Consider the following 20,543-nt stretch of genomic DNA (forward strand, 5'->3'; position numbering starts at 1 on the left):
AAGATTGAAGGTTGAAAACAAAAAGGGGGAGGGTCATTATGATCCAAATATAGTATAGATTTACGAAGGACAAACTTTTTGTTGTTGGCTGGGCGGAGGAGCGGATAAAAGAAAGTGTTTCTAGAATTAACGGGCCCAAATGTGAGTGCGCGTAAGTGTCGGGGGTCGCATTATGAATCGGGTCTTTCCAAATCAAGTCTATGTCAGATAAATTACGAAGCGCAGATTAAAGAAAAAAACAACACAAAATGGGAGTTCCAGAGATCGAACAAAAGAGAGAGAGAAAGAGATAGACAGACAGAAAAGAAAATAGCGGGCCGCGAAATTTCTTAGTAACAGATGCAGTAATATGTTAGGTTGATCGTTAAAATGTTTATTACAATAAAAAAAATGGTCATACTTATCAATATAAAACCTGGGAAAAAATCAACTGGCGTATCCGGTGTGTAATGCTAGTGCTATATACAGACTGCGGCCTTTTGGGGAAATACCAGAAATAAAATACAAAGGTTTTATAGAAAGCTTTCGGTTTTTCGCGAATAGCGGTCCTCAGGTTGCAAATCTGTCAAAAACCGTTCTTAGCGAGCGTCTAAGAGGTAAAAGGAACCTGTGTACAAAATTTCACGCGGATCTGTACAACGATTGAAGAGATCTCTTGATCAATGAATGAGTGGTATAATCCTATAGATGATTAGTGCATTGATTTTGGTGCACATCACTTAAAAAGAATTGCAGATTTTTATTATGTTCTATACAAACATCATTTTAATCAGAACAAATGATTATTTTTTTAAAAGGTTTATCTCACACCTTGAAATTTGATCTTTGCGTGTGACACAGTTTATAAAAGTAGGCATAGTTTCTTTCCCCCCCCCCCCCCCCAATCATTTTAGATCAGCTGTTCTCAACCTTTTAAGCTCGGCGACCCATTTTTACAATCCCCCACTCTGCCGCGACCCCCCCCCCCCCCCACACACACAGTAATAGAAGAATAGACAAAATACAATCCATATTTTCGATGGTCTTAAGCGACCCCTGGCAAATCGTCAATCGACCCCCCAAGGGGTTGCGAACCACAGGTTGAGAACCCCTGTTTTAGATGATACTCACTTGAGACAGAGATCTAGAAGGTAATAACAAAGCAGACATGTAGACCTGTGCAATGTCACGGACGGATGTGGTCCTGTTATGACAAAAGTATATTTAAAAGTGCGCATCACATTACTGTCTTGATTCAGTAGACTACACATTAGGCCTACTGTCTTGATTCAGTAGACTACACATTCTTTTTGTTTATAGTTAACGTGCAACGACCTTGACACAAAGTAAGCCTAGCGAAGTTTAAAGTAAAGTAAATAACACTTAAATTATGTCAGATGTGTATTCAGAGCGTACCCAACACTAAATCTCTTATAACTCTCGTGTTCATTTAAACAACGTTCTTGAGATAGCAGAGTCGTCAATTATTAGACACTATACATGTTGTCGTGGAAGAACAGATCTAGATCGTGAGACGCATTTAGATTGCTATGTAAACCAGTAGAGTAAATAGAATTATTAGCTTGGTGTGAATATGACAGGACTATAAGTCTAAATTTGCTATAGATGTTCACAATAGAATAATGATGTATTTGATTGTAACTGACACCCTGTTTCATAGACTTTGATGTCTTCATTGTTTGTAGATTTATCTGGTTTGTGAAATTCGGACGGACGTTTAGTAATAAACATTATGTAGGCAAAGATTAATTTAAAAAAAAATGATAGCATAGGCCTATTTTTCTTCTAATTGTTTTGTAGGCCAGGAAATATGGACGCACCTGAAGATTTTAATAGTAATTTATCATCTACTTTTTACACTGTTTCAGTGTTTCAGTGCCGTAGACTTGGAAGACCCATAACCTACAAAATACAAAGTAGGGCTTCTATGATTTTTCAAATAGCCCAGACTTTTTTTTTTGCACAATCTTCTCCACTTCTTAATCGATGTGTTGCTATTTATTTTTTTTTTGTTTTAATGAATATTGTTTGAAATAGTTTTCCCCTTAAAGAGTTCTAGTTATCTATTTAACATGTCTATCATGAGACATGAAGCTTAGGACGTAATCATCTTTTTTATCTTCTTTTTTGAAGAAACGTCTGTATTGTATAAGATAAGATAAGATAGAAAGACTTATGTAAATACAATATTCATGTATGACAGTGTACCAGTGGAATGTAACGGAAATAACTACCTATGATTTATGACGGGCAAACATGAACAGCTCCGTGAACAAGACATTGGTTTTGAAACTAATAAAAGTATTTAGGCTACACAATAATAGGTGTGCGCCAAGGGATCAAGCCTGATTTCTAATACAATTTAAACTTGACAGCTTCAAATGAGGAAACTTGATTCATAATGGGCTGCTGTAACTCAAAGCCTGCAATGGTCGCCCTAGAGGACTTAGACCTAGGGCCCTTGTACTTAGGGCCGAAGGCTCAGTACGAATTTCTTAATGTCGACGTGACGTTGTTATATCAAAATTCTATCAGCAACACACGTCTGCTCACGAGTGACGTAGAGGCCTACTACCCCCAGTTGTGTGAGCAGTATAACAAAGGTTACAGAATGTTAACATTTTATCACATTCCTTGCCAGGTAACCATTTTCTTTCACCTTGTTCATTTTGTTTGATGATGTTAAAAAGTACATTGATACTCTTCATTTCTTCTTTAACCTGTTAAAGACGGTAAAGAGTTAACTTTGTTGGTTGTTGTACAGAATTAAAAAATATTACGTTCAATGCTTCTGCAGGACGGCAGGAAATGGATGTTGGTAGGGTTTGGACTCGGTACTATCGAGACCACAATTCCGAAACGCTCGACCAGGCAGCAGCAACTGAGTTAATTCTCTTGTGTACAAATACAAGAAATCGGGAAGAGACGGCTGGACTTAGAAAAATGTGATTAAAAAAAAAACGGGAAGAGGGTCGGATGCTTATCTCTCTTTGTTTTTTTAAAGCAATGTGTCTTGGTTTTTCAATCCGTGCCTGACATATAAATAAGTTTGTTCTCAATCTGTAGACGCTTGTTCATGTCAGGGTAATGTTATAATGTAATGTTATATGATAAGGAGGTCAGTGGAAGATCCCATGACCTAATTAGTCCTTTGTTATTTTTTTTTTACGTTCCGCAGCGTTTTCTTAATTTTGTATTTCCTATACTTCATCCTTGCAATAACATTAGGAGAATCAATTTTAATGGTGTCAAAATCATTGCATTATTGAATTGTCTGTTTCACAGACCCCTCTCTCTCTCTCTCTCTTTCTCTCTCTCTCTAATATATATATATATATATATATATATATATATATATATATATATATATATATATATATATATATATATATATATATATATATATATATAGGCCTATATATATTGTACATAGACATTGTTATGTACGTAACCCTTTTTCAAGCTGTAAGGGAAGTCGTCCCAAATCTAGAAAACTCGCTCTTTTCTGTCTTAGAAGAAAATGATCTTTAGTTTTCAAAGTTTAGAAATAATGCAATCCCATTTTTACGGATTTCAAATCAACAACAACCGGATTCTAGTAAGTGCAGGGTTTTAGCGAAGGTCCCTGCCCTCTTTAAACTTCAACAAAAAACGCACTTAATAATATAAATAGTTTCTTCCACATGCAAACACACAGCCGTATAATCACGTACACTAAAACATGGGTAAGGTGACCAGATATTTGGGGAGCCAGAGCGGGACGAATGTTGATCATGGGACGTCAAAAGCACAGACTTAGATTTCTGAGATCAATATGTCCACAACTTACACTAAAGCACAATATATCACAACGTACACACATACATACACAACTTACTCACAATGTATACACACACAAACACAATTTACTCACAATGTAGACACAAAACAATTTAAATAATTACAGGGTTTCTGAAACGTTTTCAAAGATATGATCTTTCTGTGCGATATATCTGAAAGTGTTAACCTGTCGAATAGGCCGATTCTCTCTCGGAAATACCCGGTACTCGTACGATTGTCGCTGCTACATCACCTTTTCTAACCAACTCGCAGGGACGGACTGGGTATCAAAATCGGCCCGGGCATTAACATATAAACCGGCGCACAAATGGCTTGTCATATATTTTCGGTGTGGGGGGATTTTTACCCCACTCCGCAATATATATATATATATATTAGTGTGTGTATATGTAATTAATCTTCATTACATTCTGATCTTTCATTCTTTCAAAAGTTTTTCTACCCTAGAATACTCTCTGCTTATAATTAGTGGAAACACAGTACACACCGCCAAGGGACAGGCAGGGAGTCCGGGGGAGCGCTGTGAGCTCCCCCAGTGTGGTCCGGGGCGAGGCAAGTGATGGTTTGAACCCCTCCCCTCCCAACTACGCCCATGTGTTATAATATAGGTGTTAGCCTAATTCTCTACAAAATATATAAAGTTTGATAACGCATCGAAAACTGGATGGATGCGTTCGTAGGATTACATAATGTATTCTATTTATACATGTATGTAGTCTGGAAACAAACAATGCAATAGCAGCCTAATGAGTTTGAAGCTTTTTGGAACTACTTATAGATTACAGACATTTCTTCAAAAAAATAAGATAGTTACATCCTACTCATTTCATGTGTCAATCTAGTCATGCATATTGATCTGTGACTTAAAATATGCTAAAACATTTGTTTCCTGGCTGACTCAGGCTACCCATTCCATTAAAAAATAAGAGAAAGCAGAACGGTTAAAGAGGTACTTACTTAATGTAAAAAGCTCTTGCTTCGTCCTAGTACATTCTCAAAAACGCAATTTGTATATATATGAATAGACCATGACCCATTATTTAAAATATAAATTAAATCTCCTTTCATTAAATATCGGTTGTGACAGCGCCATATAAATTATTGTAATTATTGTAATAATTTTCATCAATAATGACTTCATACTAAGCATAAGTTTGCTATTAATTATAATAGTATAAAAATGTATTTAGATCTATATTTATTTTTTAATTAAGTGTAGTATTTTTAGATCTATGTTATTAAAAATAAACAAAAAGAAACTTACTATTTCTTTTCAAATCGCAGAAAGTAGAACTTTATACCCATATTGAGCTGTGAATAAGTTGGGCTGTTTGCAATTTCGCGGCTGTGTGTATGTGTTCAAGTTAATTTCTATTAACTATTGTTTTGCTGCGTTAAATCAATGTTTTCTAACTTAACCTCTCTCTCTCATCCCTCTTTATCGTTTATTGACAATGGAACCATCAGAAGACGGGGGAGGGCAGGAGCAAAAAAAAAAAATGGGAGCGCCATCAAAGGTCCATGCCAACAAGCAAAATGATTAGGCCAAACACAGCCTCGAAGACATCAAAGCAGTCTATGCCGCTCGTGCATAGCAGAAAATACAGTCTAACGTTTTGCAAATGACAATACGTACAGTGTATATTGTATTTTTCTTGATATTCGTGTTGAATTTCAAACAAAATTAATTGTAATAATAATAATAAAAAAACAACAACCAAAAAAACAACAACAAGAAAACGTGTTCGGGCCTTTGTGTCTTGCTGCTGTCACTTTTTTTTAAAGTTGTCTGGATTGATTTTTTTTTCTTTGGTCACGACCAGACCGGCCCATTTGGTACCGGCCCACCGGGCATTTGCCCGTTTGCCCATATAGCCTGTCCACCCCTGCCAACTCGCGTCATCCTTGCGTACTTCGTAGCGGAGGAGTCTTTTCAAGTTTTTATGTTTCTTTTCGTGCATTTCTGAACCAATCCGTCAATGGCAGAAGATACTTCAGGCATAACAAACTGTCCCTCGATAAACAGAACTTCTGCATGGAAAACTATATGACAGGCAAAAGTACCTCTAGCGGCTGCTTATTGATTACTCCCACCAATATTAATATGTTGAAGAAGTAGGCTACCCCAATGAAGGCTTACTTCGAACTTTCAATATTGAAAATTACGATCTTCACTCATTTGTTTAATTATATCCACAAGTGCGACATTTCTAGCATCGTGCTTCATAGAAAACTGTCATCGACATTTCTAGCATCGTGTTTCATAGAAAACTGTCATCAACATTTCTAGCACCGTGTTTCATAGAAAACTGTCATCGACATTTCTAGCATCGTGTTTCATAGAAAACTGTCATCGACATTTCTAGCATCGTGTTTCATAGAAAACTGTCATCGACATTTCTAGCATCGTGTTTCATAGAAAACTGTCATCGAGATTTCTAGCACCGTGCTTCATAGAAAACTGTCATCGACATTTCTAGCATCGTGTTTCATAGAAAACTGTCATCAACATTTCTAGCATCGTGTTTCATAGAAAACTGTCATCGACATTTCTAGCACCGTGCTTCATAGAAAACTGTCATCGACATTTCTAGCATCGTGTTTCATAGAAAACTGTCATCGAGATTTCTAGCATCGTGTTTCATAGAAAACTGTCATCGAGATTTCTAGCATCGTGCTTCATAAAAAAAAACTGTCATCGACATTTCTAGCACCGTGTTTCATAGAAAACTGTCATCGACATCTCTAGCATCGTGTTTCATAGAAAACTGTCATCGACATTTCTAGCACCGTGCTTCATAGAAAAGTGTCATCGACATTTCTAGCATCGTGTTTCATAGAAAACTGTCATCGACATTTCTAGCACCGTGCTTCATAGTGGATAATGAATGTTCGTGCCTTCTTTATAAACGAGAACTCCGTAATTCCCATAAACTTCGATGTTTTGTATACGACATCCCTTACCCTGTCATCGACTTGACCAGAAAGGAAAGCCAAATGAAGGAATACTGTATGTTGGAATTGGTTAATAGAATCAGCGAGAAACATGCGGAACGACAACACGCAAAAGTCGAAAGTTTCTGAGAAGAAAGCAGAATGCTGCAAAGTAAAAGGACTTACTCATGCCTCACAGAAGTTTGCTAAGCAGTGCACATGAACTAAGTACCAAGAAGAGAACGGTGAATGGTGGTAACTTTAAAGTTATTAGTTTAAAGATTAAGAAAGTTTTTAAAATAAAAGCGTGAGATTGATCGATTTTATTTTTATGAAAGCGGGACATTTTGTGTCCGCCTGGACATTTTATGAAAAGTGTGACAAACGGTCCAAAGCGGGACTCTCACTCCTAACTCGGGACGTCTGGTCACCTTAACATAGGTCTACATTAACGCACGTACACACATAGGCCTATATATATAAATATATACATTCATGCATACAATTCACACAAGCCTATTCAACATCTAGATCTATACATGTTGCCAGATTAATCAAGTAAAAATATTTGTATTGTGAAAAAGGGTCAACCCAGGGGATTTTTCAAGCCTGGTGTCATTACAACATTTCAAGGCATATTTTGCCGGGGTCCCCAACAAGACAGCAATCAGAGATATCATCTGCGAGTGGAAAAGGCAATCATCAAAGTCAGTGTGGAAAGTTCTAGCCTTGGCTGTCGCTCGATGAGATCCTCCACCGTGTTTGATACCAGCCATATTCAACAGATGATCGACAGCTATGCCAGAGATGGTGCCAGGCTGGTCTGTATAGAGTTGACTGGTCAAGAGGAGCGTGTGACATTGCAGGACAATGAATTTCCTTGTAAGTACACGTCGTTATTCAAAATTAGTGCAGTAATGCTATCGACACGGTTAATAAATTATAATGAATAGAAAAACACGATATAGATATAATACTTAACAAGCAATAGAAAAAAAAAGAATACTTTATAAACACGTAGCTAATCGAAGGGAAAGAACCGCTTACTGCCATTTATCTGAAAATGTCAGGGTTTAGCTCCCTTTCTGCTTAACCAAATTGATTAATGAGTACTAAATGATAAACTAATAGGTTAATTTTTGGATTAATTCGTGTGTTGTCATCGACTATGAATAATAATGCTAAATTTCAACTTGATCCGAGAATGGTAAGTGGGATACGAAAAACGTGTCAAAGTAATAAGGGGATTAAATCCATATATACATACACATTTCTCATTAAGTAGCATTCATTCTCCCTATTTCAATATCAAACTAAATAATTAATCACTAATAATTAATTAACTCATTGGTTAAATTTTTTGATTGGTGCATGTCTTGTCTTGTAAAAATGTTTTTTATTTTAACTTGTGAAGAAACAAGTTATAAATTTAGTTAAAAAAAAAACGTAGTGAGTTAAATTGAAACGATTGCTTTGAAGTCATTTTTAGCACATCTAGAGTAACAATAATACATTTGTGAGATTGGAAATATTTGTATTAATTGTTTTTGTTAAATGCAAAACAGTGTGCTATGGTCCAATCACTTTTGGGGTATCTGGGAGAAGGTGTCTAAGCTAGCTAATCAAATGCATTTTTTATAAGTTACTCGTATCTTACTACTTATTCGAGCATACACGATGGAATGTCAACGTCTTTTGCCACTGAGCTATTCATGTACTTATAAAAATGTAATGGGATTGCGGGATGGAGTGAATGTTTGCAGACTAGTTGAAAGAAAAAAGATCGAAGGCTTGTGCTGGTCCCACATAACTCTATGCTACATCAACGTTCCAGTGTATTTCAGACTAGAACTAGATGTCAACAATAGGCAAGGCTTATTCTCTTGTCTTTTTCTTCTTTCCCAGACAAAGGTGTTGATGTTTTCTTTGAGTATCCCATTGACAGGGTCATCGAAACCTACACCTACAATACTGTCGTTGTTCCAATAGTGGTCATGTACAGTTTTGTGAATTGCATACCACACGCCGATGTCAGCTGTGATTGGCAGGGAAATTTAGACAAACACTTGAAACAAGGATTTCGTCTTGTGGAGATTTTCATGGACTCTTCATATACATCAGAGGTAGATCTTATAATATTTTCCTGTTCTTGCTAAAAGAAGTAGTCTCAAAGCTTACAGCAAAGTTTCTCAAACTGTTACTTGTGACGCCTCCACTCCCTCTCTCCCCCCAAAAAAAGTACAGTCCCCACCCTTTTTTTTTAGGTCAGCGCCTTACGCTTCCCCAGAAAATTCCGGGGGGGGGGCGACTCTGCGCCAGAATTTTTCCTGCCATTTAAGCTTCAGAATGTCCTTTTGTCACACAAAAGTCGTCGACGATGTATGAGAGTCGGAAACTTTTAACCATTTCGGCACAAGAGAAGAATACACCCTCGCGGGTGGCGCATCGTACAGTTTGAGAGACGATGGCATAGGTCGTTGCTCGTACGTATGGGCGTACCCGGAGGGGGGGAATTGAAATCCCCCCCCCCCACCCAATACTATTCATCACACATTCATCTGTTTTCATACACTCGCTGAGGTCCATTAATATATGGAAATTCAAGTAACAGCCAGATAATAACTAAAGCAAACTACAGTCACCAAATTCCATGGGCGTAGCCTGATGGTTTAGGCTCAACCCTCCCCAAATAAAATTCATTCACTCATTGTAAATAGCAGATTTAATATTTGACCTGCCCTTTTTTAAATTAGAAGAATAGCAGGATAATGCGCTTTATTCAATTTTAGAAACTACAATTTTAAAGCTTAGAATACAGAAAAAAAAAACGCCCATGATTCTACAATATACACGCTCGCTGTTCATTTGATATAAGCTTATGTTCTTTGGCGATTTATATTTTATAATAAATAAGTATGTCTGTATTAAGAAAAAAGAAATCGTTATTGACTAACTTGTTTAATTAGGCCCACTACTTCTCACAAGTAGTACACTAAAATCTTTTCTGTCGTGTCAGGTTGACTGTTGCAGTAGCCGTACGTCATACCACTCCAAATGGTACTTTGAAAAGCCAACATCAAAGATGTATGACTTGACACCTGTGTATGAAGGAAAGGTTATAAAGCATTATATCAAGGTAACAGGGCCAACATTGAGTGGAGTCAAGACCAAAACTGAATGGGAGCCAGTCATGGTGGTATGAACATTTTATTTACTTATCAAAAGCGAAAATCGGAAAAAAATTATTTTCTCAGTATATTCATTTTTTTTTGGGCATATCTAGCCTACGCACGGCTTTCTCGGGAGTTGTATCTCTAAATTAAACAAATCAATATATCAATCAAATAATCCAATATCTATGTTTCCTAGGCCTGTATCTAAATGTACCTACATCAACAACATTGTTTGCCTCATGTCATTATCTTGTCTATCGCACAATGTTCATATTTTCAGTGAACTGTTTCGTCTATAAAGTATACATTTTCACTTTGTCGTGTTTACAGTTGTAGTGTAATTGAACCTGTAGTGATCAGCTAACTTGGACCCTGACTATTAATACGTTAAAATAAACGTGACCTGCAAAACAGTTCACACAACAACAAAATGAGTAGAATAAGTTCTAAACTTGAGCACATTGAAGACAATGAAGAAGCCTGTCTGCCTCTGTTGTTGCTGTTGCTATAATGCTGAACACAACTACAGATCATACTGCTCCGACGTTCTAATATCAGGGCCGGTCTTAGAAAATTGGAGGCCCCTAGGCGAAATGACTTTAGTGGCACAAAATGAAATTAAAGATTAAAAAGAAACAGCGAAACAAGAAAAGCATAAAAAATACTTTAAAAAACAAAGCTTATACAAAGTGTAATTGTATCAATTAGTTTGGATCAGTCATGTAATGAAATATTTAATAGATCTAGAACAACAGCAATAAATCTTTGCGATTAGAAATATTTTTACCAATTGCTTTTGTAGCACTATTTCATGTCTTTAGCTTTCTCTATACGCTATGATTCTATCACTTATATGGAACAATAGGAAAAATGGGAGGGATGGGGGGGGGGGAGAAAGGAATATCTGGTGAATTTTACAGTAATCGCTTTATAAAAGCATTTATAAAAAAATTCGAACTCGTGGCTCAAGCCTTCTCAAGCCGACATACTAATCCCTACGTGTTATGAAAATAGAATATTGTATAGTCATCTTTTGTTTGTTTCAAACTTACTTTAAACCGCGACCTATAAAGGGGACTAATTCAGCGTATACACCACTTCAGTCAAGTACAATTTCTTTCCCTTGTTCGAGATTCCAAAACAAAATAACCAATAGTTAATTTTTTTTTTTTTTATCGATTCTTCTGTTGTCAGGTAAAAGAAATAATTTTGCAAAACTTCAGCTTAATCCAAAATTGGGTGTCGGAGAAATAACGTGTACAAACTTTTTACCTTACAGACAGAGTGAATGATAAGTCATAATGCTCTACTATGTTTGGGAACTGATGCAAGCTTCGCATTTTTAGCGGCCCCCGAAAGGGGAAAAGAAGCTATTAGTTTTGTGTGGCCTGTCTGTCCGTCTGTCACGTTTATATCTCAGAAACTAGAAGAGAAAATCGGACATCATGATATTTTAGATCATTCAAAGTTCTGATGCAACGGCTACTTTTTTCTTTTCCGAAAATTAACTATCTAATTTTTAAAATTATATATGCAAGCAGATTTTTCAAAACATTACGCCACTTTTCATTGAAAAACTTCAGGGAAGGTAACTTTTTTTAAAAAGGTCATGGACTTCTTCATTAATAACTCAAGCTTCATTCATAGATTCGCGCATTGGTACAAACACTTTGCATCTAAGGTCACATTGGTAAAAGTGTCAATGGTTCATTATAAAATATATTTTCCATTTATTAATTAACTCATTGAATAGAATACTGATTTAAATGTTGTTTTGAAAATTTTTTTTAATACTGTTACGAATCTCCCTATCCAGGCCCTCTGCAAACTGCACCATACACCAGCAACTTAAAGAACTTGACAACTCAGTGCTCCAAAATAACGTAAAGGTTTAATGTCCATAAAAAACAGCCAATAATGTACACTTGGCAGCACGTAACACAAGACTGTACAAATAGCTCTGCGATAACAAATATCTCTCCGATAACACCGTTCCGCCGTATCAAGTCTTGCACTGGCCTCTCCGTCTCGTTCCGGGCTTGCACTGGGTTCAACAGTTCAGGACTGACTTCACACACTTGGGCTCGTTGTGTCGGACTCGATCACAGACCAAGATCAAGACGCCGTTCGTCTCAACTGTACTTGACAGTACTCCGCACTGAACCGTCGTAATGCTCTGTACAGAACCACACCGTTGAACTGTGCTGTAGTCGACCGTGTTCTGAACTCCTGTCGTGAACCCGCTTTCTCAACCGTCTTGACTGCGTCGCCTCCGCTCTTATATAGGGTCCCTACTGGCCTTCTCGAACCGGACAGAACGCCGCTCGACGTTTCCAGGTGGTAAGATGACTACAACTCTCGTGACGCTCCTGAGCTCTTGTTCACGACGGCGATCCTTCCCGAACTGTCCTGTTGACACTCGACTCGGCTGACAGTCGTAACTCGTCACGGTTGACCGCTCGTCTAGCGCTGGCCTGGGGCAATTTGCGTCGTCTGACTACACACACCACTACCCCTCTCTGTGCCACCACCAAGTTTATAACACTGCCCCCTCCTTAGATCTGTCCGTCCCGGACAGAATCAACATCATGACATTGGCTGTAAAGTTTCATCGCTGCAGGCGGGGGTCGATCAGTGGCAGTTGGCTTGCCTCTTGAGCTTGATGGAGCCATCCATGTTGCAGTCAGCAATAGTCGCTTCCTTCTCTTCCTCCAGTTGGCCTTAACCTGGTTGTTTCGCCGTCGTGCTTTCATCGCCATCCACGTTGAATTCAGAAAACGTTTTCTTCTTCTCCTCCAGTTAGCCTTCATCTGGTTGCATCGATGTCGTTGTCGCATCGTCATCCATGTTGCACTCAACAAAAGTAGCCTTCTTCTTCTTCTCCGCCAGTTGGTCTTCATGTGGCTGCAGTTATTTCTTGGTAGAATCACCATGCACGTTGGACTACGCAAACGCCGCCTTCTTCTTTTCCTCCGGATGATCGTCCTCTTGTTGCAGTGACGTTGTGGTTGCATCGCTCTCTTGTCTGTCGGTACTGAGGACAGCCACTTGACACATGGAGAGGTATAAGATGTAAGGGCTGGGGATACCAAGATCGTTGGCAAAAGAGGTGGCTTCATAGGGCTTTGCCAAGAAGAACTGGGATGGGCTTCAAATCCACAGGACAGGGAATTGTGGGACAGGTCATCATCTTCAGCCTTGTCTGGAGGGCATGCTCGTGGGGCAGGTTGGCAACACTCCTCGTGAAAAGGTCCCTCGTTTTCGGCTTCAGGCTCCATTCGGCTTTCTTCACCACCATCAGGGCCTCTCTCTTTCGTCTCAGTATCGGGCCAATCACTTGTTGGTTTCAGACCTTGTCGATGACTTTCGTCTTTCAAATGTCCATCAATGTCACCGTCAGACTGCCTTGGATTCTCTTTACCACCATCAGGACTTTCCTCTCCAGTCTTGGCAACTGGACCAACGTCTGTTAGGTTCGGACCTGGCTGGTATCTCTCGACTTGCATATGTCTTTCAACGGCTTCGTCAGGTTTCAATGGGTCCTCATGATCACCACCAAGGCTCCTCTCTCTGGCTTTAGCATCTGAACGAACGTCTGAGTTGATGATCCTCTCCTCCACAGCAGGTATGCGTTGGTTCATGGCGGCTATCTTGGTGTTCATGGCATCTATCTTGGAATTGGTGTATTCCAGCCCCGAGTTCATAGCTGCCATCTGCTCCTGTCTGCTACTGGCGATCTGTCCCTGCATAGCTGCCATCTTTTCCTGCATGATACTGGTGAACTGTTCCAGCAAATTAGGTTCGACTTCAAAAAGATATGTGTCCGGATCTTCTTTTTCTTCCAACATGTCTTCTCGGAGGCGGGCTTGTAAAGTTTCCTTGTTACCATATACCTTCAGCCTTCGTCCACGGAGTTCTTCCTTCAGTTCTCTAAATTCAAGTTCGTACAGCAGTTTCAGACGAGCCATAGTAGATCCGATCCAATCCGATTCCGATCCGATCCCACTTCTGACACCAGTTGTTACGAATCTCGCTATCCAGGCTCTCTGCAAACTGCACCATACACCAGCAACTTAAAGAACTTGACAACTCAGTGCTCCAAAATAACGTAAAGGTTTAATGTCCATAAAAAAACAGCCAATAATGTACACTTGGCAGCACGTAACACAAGACTGTACAAATAGCTCTGCGATAACAAATATCTCTCCGATAACACCGTTCCGCCGTATCAAGTCTTGCACTGGCCTCTCCGTCTCGTTCCGGGCTTGCACTGGGTTCAACAGTTCAGGACTGACTTCACACACTTGGGCTCGTTGTGTCGGACTCGATCACAGACCAAGATCAAGACGCCGTTCGTCTCAACTGTACTTGACAGTACTCCGCACTGAACCGTCGTAATGCTCTGTACAGAACCACACCGTTGAACTGTGCTGTAGTCGACCGTGTTCTGAACTCCTGTCGTGAACCCGCTTTCTCAACCGTCTTGACTGCGTCGCCTCCGCTCTTATATAGGGTCCCTACTGGCCTTCTCGAACCGGACAGAACGCCGCTCGACGTTTCCAGGTGGTAAGATGACTACAACTCTCGTGACGCTCCTGAGCTCTTGTTCACGACGGCGATCCTTCCCGAAATGTCCTGTTGACACTCGACTCGGCTGACAGTCGTAACTCGTCACGATTGACCGCTCGTCTAGCGATGGCCTGGGGCGATTTGCGTCGTCTGACTACACACACACCACTACCCCTCTCTGTGCCACCACCAAGTTTATAACAATACGAATAACTATCTTACCCAGGGGTGTGAAATAGAACGTCTTCATATTCAGACTCAATTTCTGTCAGAAAATCTTTGATTCAAAGCCTGCCATTAGATGAAATTCATAGGACCAAACTACTTTTCCAAATACTGTTGCTGCCAGTCTGCTGCATACTTCTGGCGCCGTCAGTATTCATCCCATTACTTTTTCTTACGTAAGAGTCATTCATGAGGGTTGAAATACTTTTTTTTTGGATAGGTCTTTCCCAGTGCTGCTCTCATACATGCTCCACTAAATCTTTCGTCATTTCTAAATGGCTACTTGTTTCGCGAATAAGTTTCAAGAGTTGAGCGGTATCAGATATGTCTGTGGGCAGAAGAAACCATTTCAAAATCTGCTGCTTTGTCTCTTAGATTGAACTGGAGATAGTTATTCATATCTTCCACCGCCAGAAAGGCTGACAATTTCAACTGCATTCTTCTATTCAGGACACTCCACCACTTCTAGAAAGCACTTTGTTTTTAATGCATTCGTATAATAGCTTCACATTTCTGCTAAAAAAATAGATCTAAAGTACTGGATAGCTTGCCTTTGCCGCCGCCTCATTTGATTGGCAAATGTTGTTGTTAATACTTCCGTTTCTAGACATAACTCAGCCATCTTTTCTAAGCGGCTCAAATTGCACTCAAATTTGTCAACGTACTTGATGTCTTGCCCTTTAATGTTATGGGCCTTTACAATTCATAGGTGTTGGCTTAATATCCCATGTTCAATAGAGATAAAGATCTGTCCATTTTTCATGGAGGTTTCTAAATAGAGATTTCTACACTTTGTGATGACATTTTGGCGGGCCGGAAAGTACCACATAGCGGGCAGGATGTGACCTGCATGCCGTATTTCGGCCATCCCTGTATATTTTATCTAAATTATTTCCGTTTCTTATTTTTTATATTTTCTATCAACGCCACTGTTGCAGTCACTAGCTAAAAACAAACAACTTCTAAATTAACGAGCCAATTATTTTTAAATCCTACAACTTGTATTCTTGAGCTTTATTTGTTTACTCGTCAAATTTTCTTTGCAGGCAATGGGCAACAATGGCTGGGAGTTGGCTTGTATTCTAGAGACTGCAAATGTGACTTTCACAAGTATGTCCACATTTTATATGCAAGTGCTCTTGTTTTTCCAGAGAAAAATCTACAAAGCACATTAAGTTCTATAGAAAGTTTACAATACTCGAATTTACAAAGCACATCAAGGTCTCTCGAAAGTTTACATTGCTCGAATTTACAAAGCTAATCAAGGTCTCTAGAAAGTCCACAATACTCAAGGGCACAGACGTGTAAATCCGTAAAATATAATTTCAAGACTGGCGTAACAGGCTATGGAGAAGTCTCTTACAAGTTATATCTCATTGTTGTTCTCGGATTTACTGTTATTTTAAATTGCTTTTGTTTAGCGTATCTGTTGCATGTTCAGTAGGTTATGGTCCAATCTCTTTTGTGAACCGGTGTGTGTGTGTGTGTGGGGGGTATATGGAAGAAGGTAGCCAAGCGTTTTATCAAACTCAAACACGCATCCTAAAGTAGAGCTAGATAAAATTGTACCAAAATAGATCTAGATAAAAGAGATCTGCATTATATTCGTTAAAAAAAATATTGTTCTATGAACCATAATTTACAAATTGAAAAACAAAACCTAATAAAATACTTAGGAAGCCACAAAGTTAAAGGCACGTTTCTTGTTCCATATGCTAGGACAAATTCGTACAAGTGCTCCTTCTTCCCGGTTAAGCATGGAATGGGTTGTCTGAATCAGCCAGGAAAACCAACTACTTAGCAGAGGGTTAAGTCACTGATTAACAAGCATGACTAGATTGAAATGTGTAAGACGTAACACTCTTCTCCCTTGAAGTCTGTAATCTATAGGATAAGAATAGAAAAAAAAAAGGATACGGGCGAGTGGAGTCAAAGGGTAGGGGATGGGGTCATAAGGGGACAGGAGACTTGGTCACTACATGGTCACAGAGTTGGCGCAAACAAAGGCTGATACATTAAACAATACTTCCAATATTGTATGCCTTGGCGTATGTATGAAAGAGAATTTATATAATCGTATAGCTTCGCGCCTGTTGTCTAATAAATATATATTTATAAATCACACTGACAATTAAAAAGCTACTATAGCAAGATGATAATGCTTAACAAAACGTTAAATGACTAGTCTAGTTTAAGTCTTGACTATTACATTTCGTAATTCATTTAGATTCCCATAATTATAACGATGGCTTGATTTGTTCTTTTATTTAGGACGTTATTACATCTTAGTCCAAACCTCCCGTTAGCGTCGTCACCAGGGCCGGATTTAAGAGTGGGTAATAGAGGTTACAGCCCAGGGGACTCCACTCCTAAAAATCTTTAATTTATAGTATTTGTATACAGCTTATTTCTTTCATCTCTTTAAAAAACAATTGACTGCCAACCGATAATAATTTTAATTAAAATAAAAAAGTAAAAACTCTTGATAGCCATTTGTTATATTTACTAATGTACAATTGTTAATAAAAAAAAAACAGCAAAAAACTTCATTCTTTATTCTTTGTGTTGAAGTAATGCTGTTGAAATGTGGTTTAAGAACTACTCGTTTTATTATATTTTACTTTTTTTGTTATATCTTTTTTTTTTTTGGGGGGGGGGGGGGATATTTGAGCATCTGTAGTAGTAGATGTAGAAGAGGTTTTGTGAGAAATGAAATTATTACTAAACATGAATATTGTAAGGTCGCTAAACTTTGCTAACAGTAGAAATTACAAAAAAGAAAAGATAAAATCCAGTTACTTTGTTACAACGCAACCAATACAATCGTTTACCTAACAGCGTCCTATGCCTGCGAGTCCTCCATGGAAGTCGAAAAGAGGCTCATCAGCTGGATTGTAGGAAAAGCAGAACAATATTATGTCGCCAATAGCGAAATCTTCTACAACATAGAGACTCGGCCCCATGCGAGCTATTTCTATGGAGATAGTTTTCCGGAGGGCGCCGGAGGATTTATATCTAAACGTAACACAAAAACAATTTTTCTTGGTAACCAGTGTTAGTTCCAATGAGGCGGTCTGTTATCTAGTATTCTACGAATCTTCGATTACAATGTACTGGCTTACTGACAATGACTTACAATTTAAAAGAGAAAGAACTGTACGTGGTACACTGTTTATGTTATGTGTCTTCTATAAAATTATCTTCTATAAAATTATCTTCAAACAACAGACACTGAGTCATCTGAATCTTGTTTGTTCTGGCAAAGTCTGAGTGCCAGCAAAATTACTCTGTTGGATGTAAATGTATTCTTACCAACTAATAATTCAAAAAATAGAACTAAATTGTTGTTGGTCAACTAAGCATTAGTGCCAACATATCACCGGTAATTATATCAGACCTGATGTTATATCGTGAAATACAATACACGTAGGCTTATTTGACATGCACTGGTAGAAAATAGTTCCAAGATTGTTTTGTTGACATTGGCATTGAAAAAAATAACAAGAATTAAAAACAATACTTCTAAAAAAGACAACAACAACAACAACAAAAACAAAGCTTATATTAAGCGCAGTTGTTTCAATTAGTGTGGATCAGTCATGTATATCAATTTGTAATACAATCTATACTCTAGACAAACAATAATTTTTACAATTTTTTTTTCTTTTGCGCAATTTCATCTTTTTAGCTTTCTCAACACTCCTATCACTTGTTTGGACCAGTTTGGAAAGGAGTTGGGGTGGTAGAAAGATGGGGGGGGTAGCTGTGTGAATATTACCGCGATCGCTTTTTAAATGCATTTAAAAAAAAGGTAAAAGACCTAGATTCGAACTCGTTGGCTCAAGCCTCCTCAAGCCAACGCGAAAGTGCTTTTGAAAAAAAGAAGGTTTATAGTTATCTATTATTTTCAAACTTTAAAGCAGGAGTCATAAAAGGGGACTAATTATCAGTCAAGTATACATTCTTTCCCTTGTTCGATACCAAACAAAATAATTAACTTTTTTTTTTTTCATTGATTCTTGTTTTGTCGAATAAAAGAAATAAGCGTGGAAAATTTCAGCTTGATCCGAGATTGGGTGTGGGAGAAATAACGTGTACAAACTTTTTACCAGACAGACAGAGTTGACATAAGCTTTGTAAAATGCGTTCTGGTTGGCGAGAGAAAGTAAAACGAATGACCCTCCCTCAGTAGCTGGCTTAGGGGTGGCAAGTGGTGCGACCGCTCCAGACACTGCGCCGTCAGGTTTGAAAACCAGACCAGTTCTAATAAACCAGGACTTGTTGCTCAACATTTCCTGTCATCTATTTGATACCAATTACCATGTAATCTATGTGATACCAATTACCATGTAATCTATGTGAATTAATTACCATGTAATCTATGTGATACCAATTACCATGTAATCTATGTGATACTAATTACATTAAATCTATGTGATACCAATTACCATGTAATCTATGTGATACTAATTACATTAAATCTATGTGATACCAATTACCATGTAATCTATGTGTGATACCAATTACCATGTAATCTATGTGATACTAATTACATTAAATCTATGTGATACCAATTACCATGTAATCTATGTGTGATACCAATTACCATGTAATCTATGTGTGATACCAATTACCATGTAATCTATGTGTGATACCAATTACCATGCAATCTATTTGATACCAATTACCATGTAATTTATTTGATACCATGTTCTATGTAAGCTCTTAACACATTTTTTATTTGGAAATACCGTTCAATTTCTATAAAGACAGCATCTCATGACCTGTACATTCTAAGCGGCTATCTCTGTTAAACAATTCACATTGGCTTTAATTACAAACACCTAGCCGAATGAACCAATATAAATTGATTATTTCGTAAATAAAAACAAACAAAATCGGATGTATTTTTTTTTCATTAAAAAGTCGCATCTGCGAAAGTCATTGGACCACTGTAGGTCCTGTCGTACACTTTGTTCTTTTATTAAAGACTAAAGACAGCATTTTGTTTTCTAGTAAGTTGTTTGTCTCGGTAACTACTGGAGGCCAATCAAGAAACGAAAGCTGCTGCGACTGGAAACATCTTGGTAACAAAATTTAGCAGCACGAGGTTTCTGTAAATCACGTTAAAATCTTTGTCAAATGTTTTCAATGTTTCAGATGTTCCTTCCGAGTTGAAGATAATCTACTTCCTAGACTAAATCTCCATCAGGACGACGGTGGATGGTAGCGAGCAGCGTATGAATCCGGGACCAAAGAGACGGCCGAACAACAATCAACTGTGCGAGCATACCGCACGGCAAGGCAGCCAACCATACTTATAAGTATGTGTCAGCTTGGTTGGATTAATGTCTAATTAATGTCTAATTAATGTCTAATTAATGTCTGATAATGTCTAATTAATGTCTAATTAATGTCTAATTAATGTCTGATAATGTCTGATGATAGCGCAATGGATAACTTGATGCTAGAACAAATTAGAAAAGAAAAAAAAAATGTGTTGGCACGCAGTCTTAGCAAGTTTCGTGGGAGAACAGACTAAGTTTATGCGTTGGTAAAATCGACACAACTATGCAAGAATATAATATCTTCGACTAATTACGGGTCACGACCAGTTCCTCAGATATAGTATTCAAAACGATCTTATGGACCTGATGGCATATTTTCCTGTCATCCTTGACTGCACGCTTGTGTAAGCCACAAAGAACAGACGTCTTTTACATAGCGTTTTGTGGACGTATCAGATCCAATAAGTGGAGAACACTTCGAGTTGATGTAGTTAAAAGGCCAATAGTACAGTAC

The 20,543-nt window shown here is 38.2% G+C and overlaps 2 protein-coding genes across 13 annotated transcripts in view; one reads left to right on the forward strand and one right to left on the reverse strand.

Annotated features, from left to right (window-relative positions):
- The window catches only part of LOC106079122 (RING finger protein 145-like), a 26,843-nt gene extending 16,987 nt beyond the window's left edge, over window positions 1-9,856 (reverse strand). For 2 of the 3 annotated variants that reach the window (XM_056033206.1, XM_056033249.1), the window contains exon 1: window positions 1,111-1,250. The gene's annotated coding sequence lies outside the window, so the exon portion shown is untranslated. Of the gene's footprint in view, window positions 1-1,110; window positions 1,251-9,728 lie in introns of those variants that run through there. The other variant, XM_056033222.1, reaches the window with a different exon arrangement.
- On the forward strand, window positions 1,216-17,224 carry LOC106059310 (uncharacterized). 10 transcript variants are annotated; one of them, XM_056033315.1, is made up of 6 exons: window positions 1,216-1,325; window positions 2,204-2,641; window positions 7,359-7,656; window positions 8,680-8,897; window positions 9,791-9,970; window positions 15,788-17,224. In XM_056033315.1, the coding sequence occupies exons 2-6, from the start codon at window positions 2,402-2,404 to the stop codon at window positions 15,914-15,916; spliced, it is 1,065 nt and encodes a 354-aa protein (XP_055889290.1). In that variant the 5' UTR covers window positions 1,216-1,325; window positions 2,204-2,401; the 3' UTR covers window positions 15,917-17,224. The 10 variants fall into 10 exon arrangements, with proteins under 10 accessions (XP_055889290.1, XP_055889237.1, XP_055889253.1 ...); XM_056033262.1 differs by lacking the exon at window positions 1,216-1,325 and adding an exon at window positions 1,333-1,916; XM_056033278.1 differs by lacking the exon at window positions 1,216-1,325 and adding an exon at window positions 1,333-1,734.
- Window positions 17,225-20,543: the final 3,319 nt, after the last annotated feature.

Source organism: Biomphalaria glabrata, chromosome 1 (genome assembly GCF_947242115.1).
Source record: "Biomphalaria glabrata chromosome 1, xgBioGlab47.1, whole genome shotgun sequence".
Taxonomy (NCBI): domain Eukaryota; kingdom Metazoa; phylum Mollusca; class Gastropoda; family Planorbidae; genus Biomphalaria; species Biomphalaria glabrata.

Excerpts from the sequence above, each read along its gene's own strand:
- LOC106059310 (XM_056033315.1), top strand. The coding sequence starts at position 2,402 with ATGGGCTGCTGTAACTCAAAGCCTGCAATGGTCGCCCTAGAGGACTTA. Across the intron at positions 8,898-9,790 it reads ACTCTTCATATACATCAGAG|GTTGACTGTTGCAGTAGCCG; the intron begins GTAGATCTTATA and ends CTGTCGTGTCAG. Across the intron at positions 9,971-15,787 it reads AATGGGAGCCAGTCATGGTG|GCAATGGGCAACAATGGCTG; the intron begins GTATGAACATTT and ends TTTTCTTTGCAG.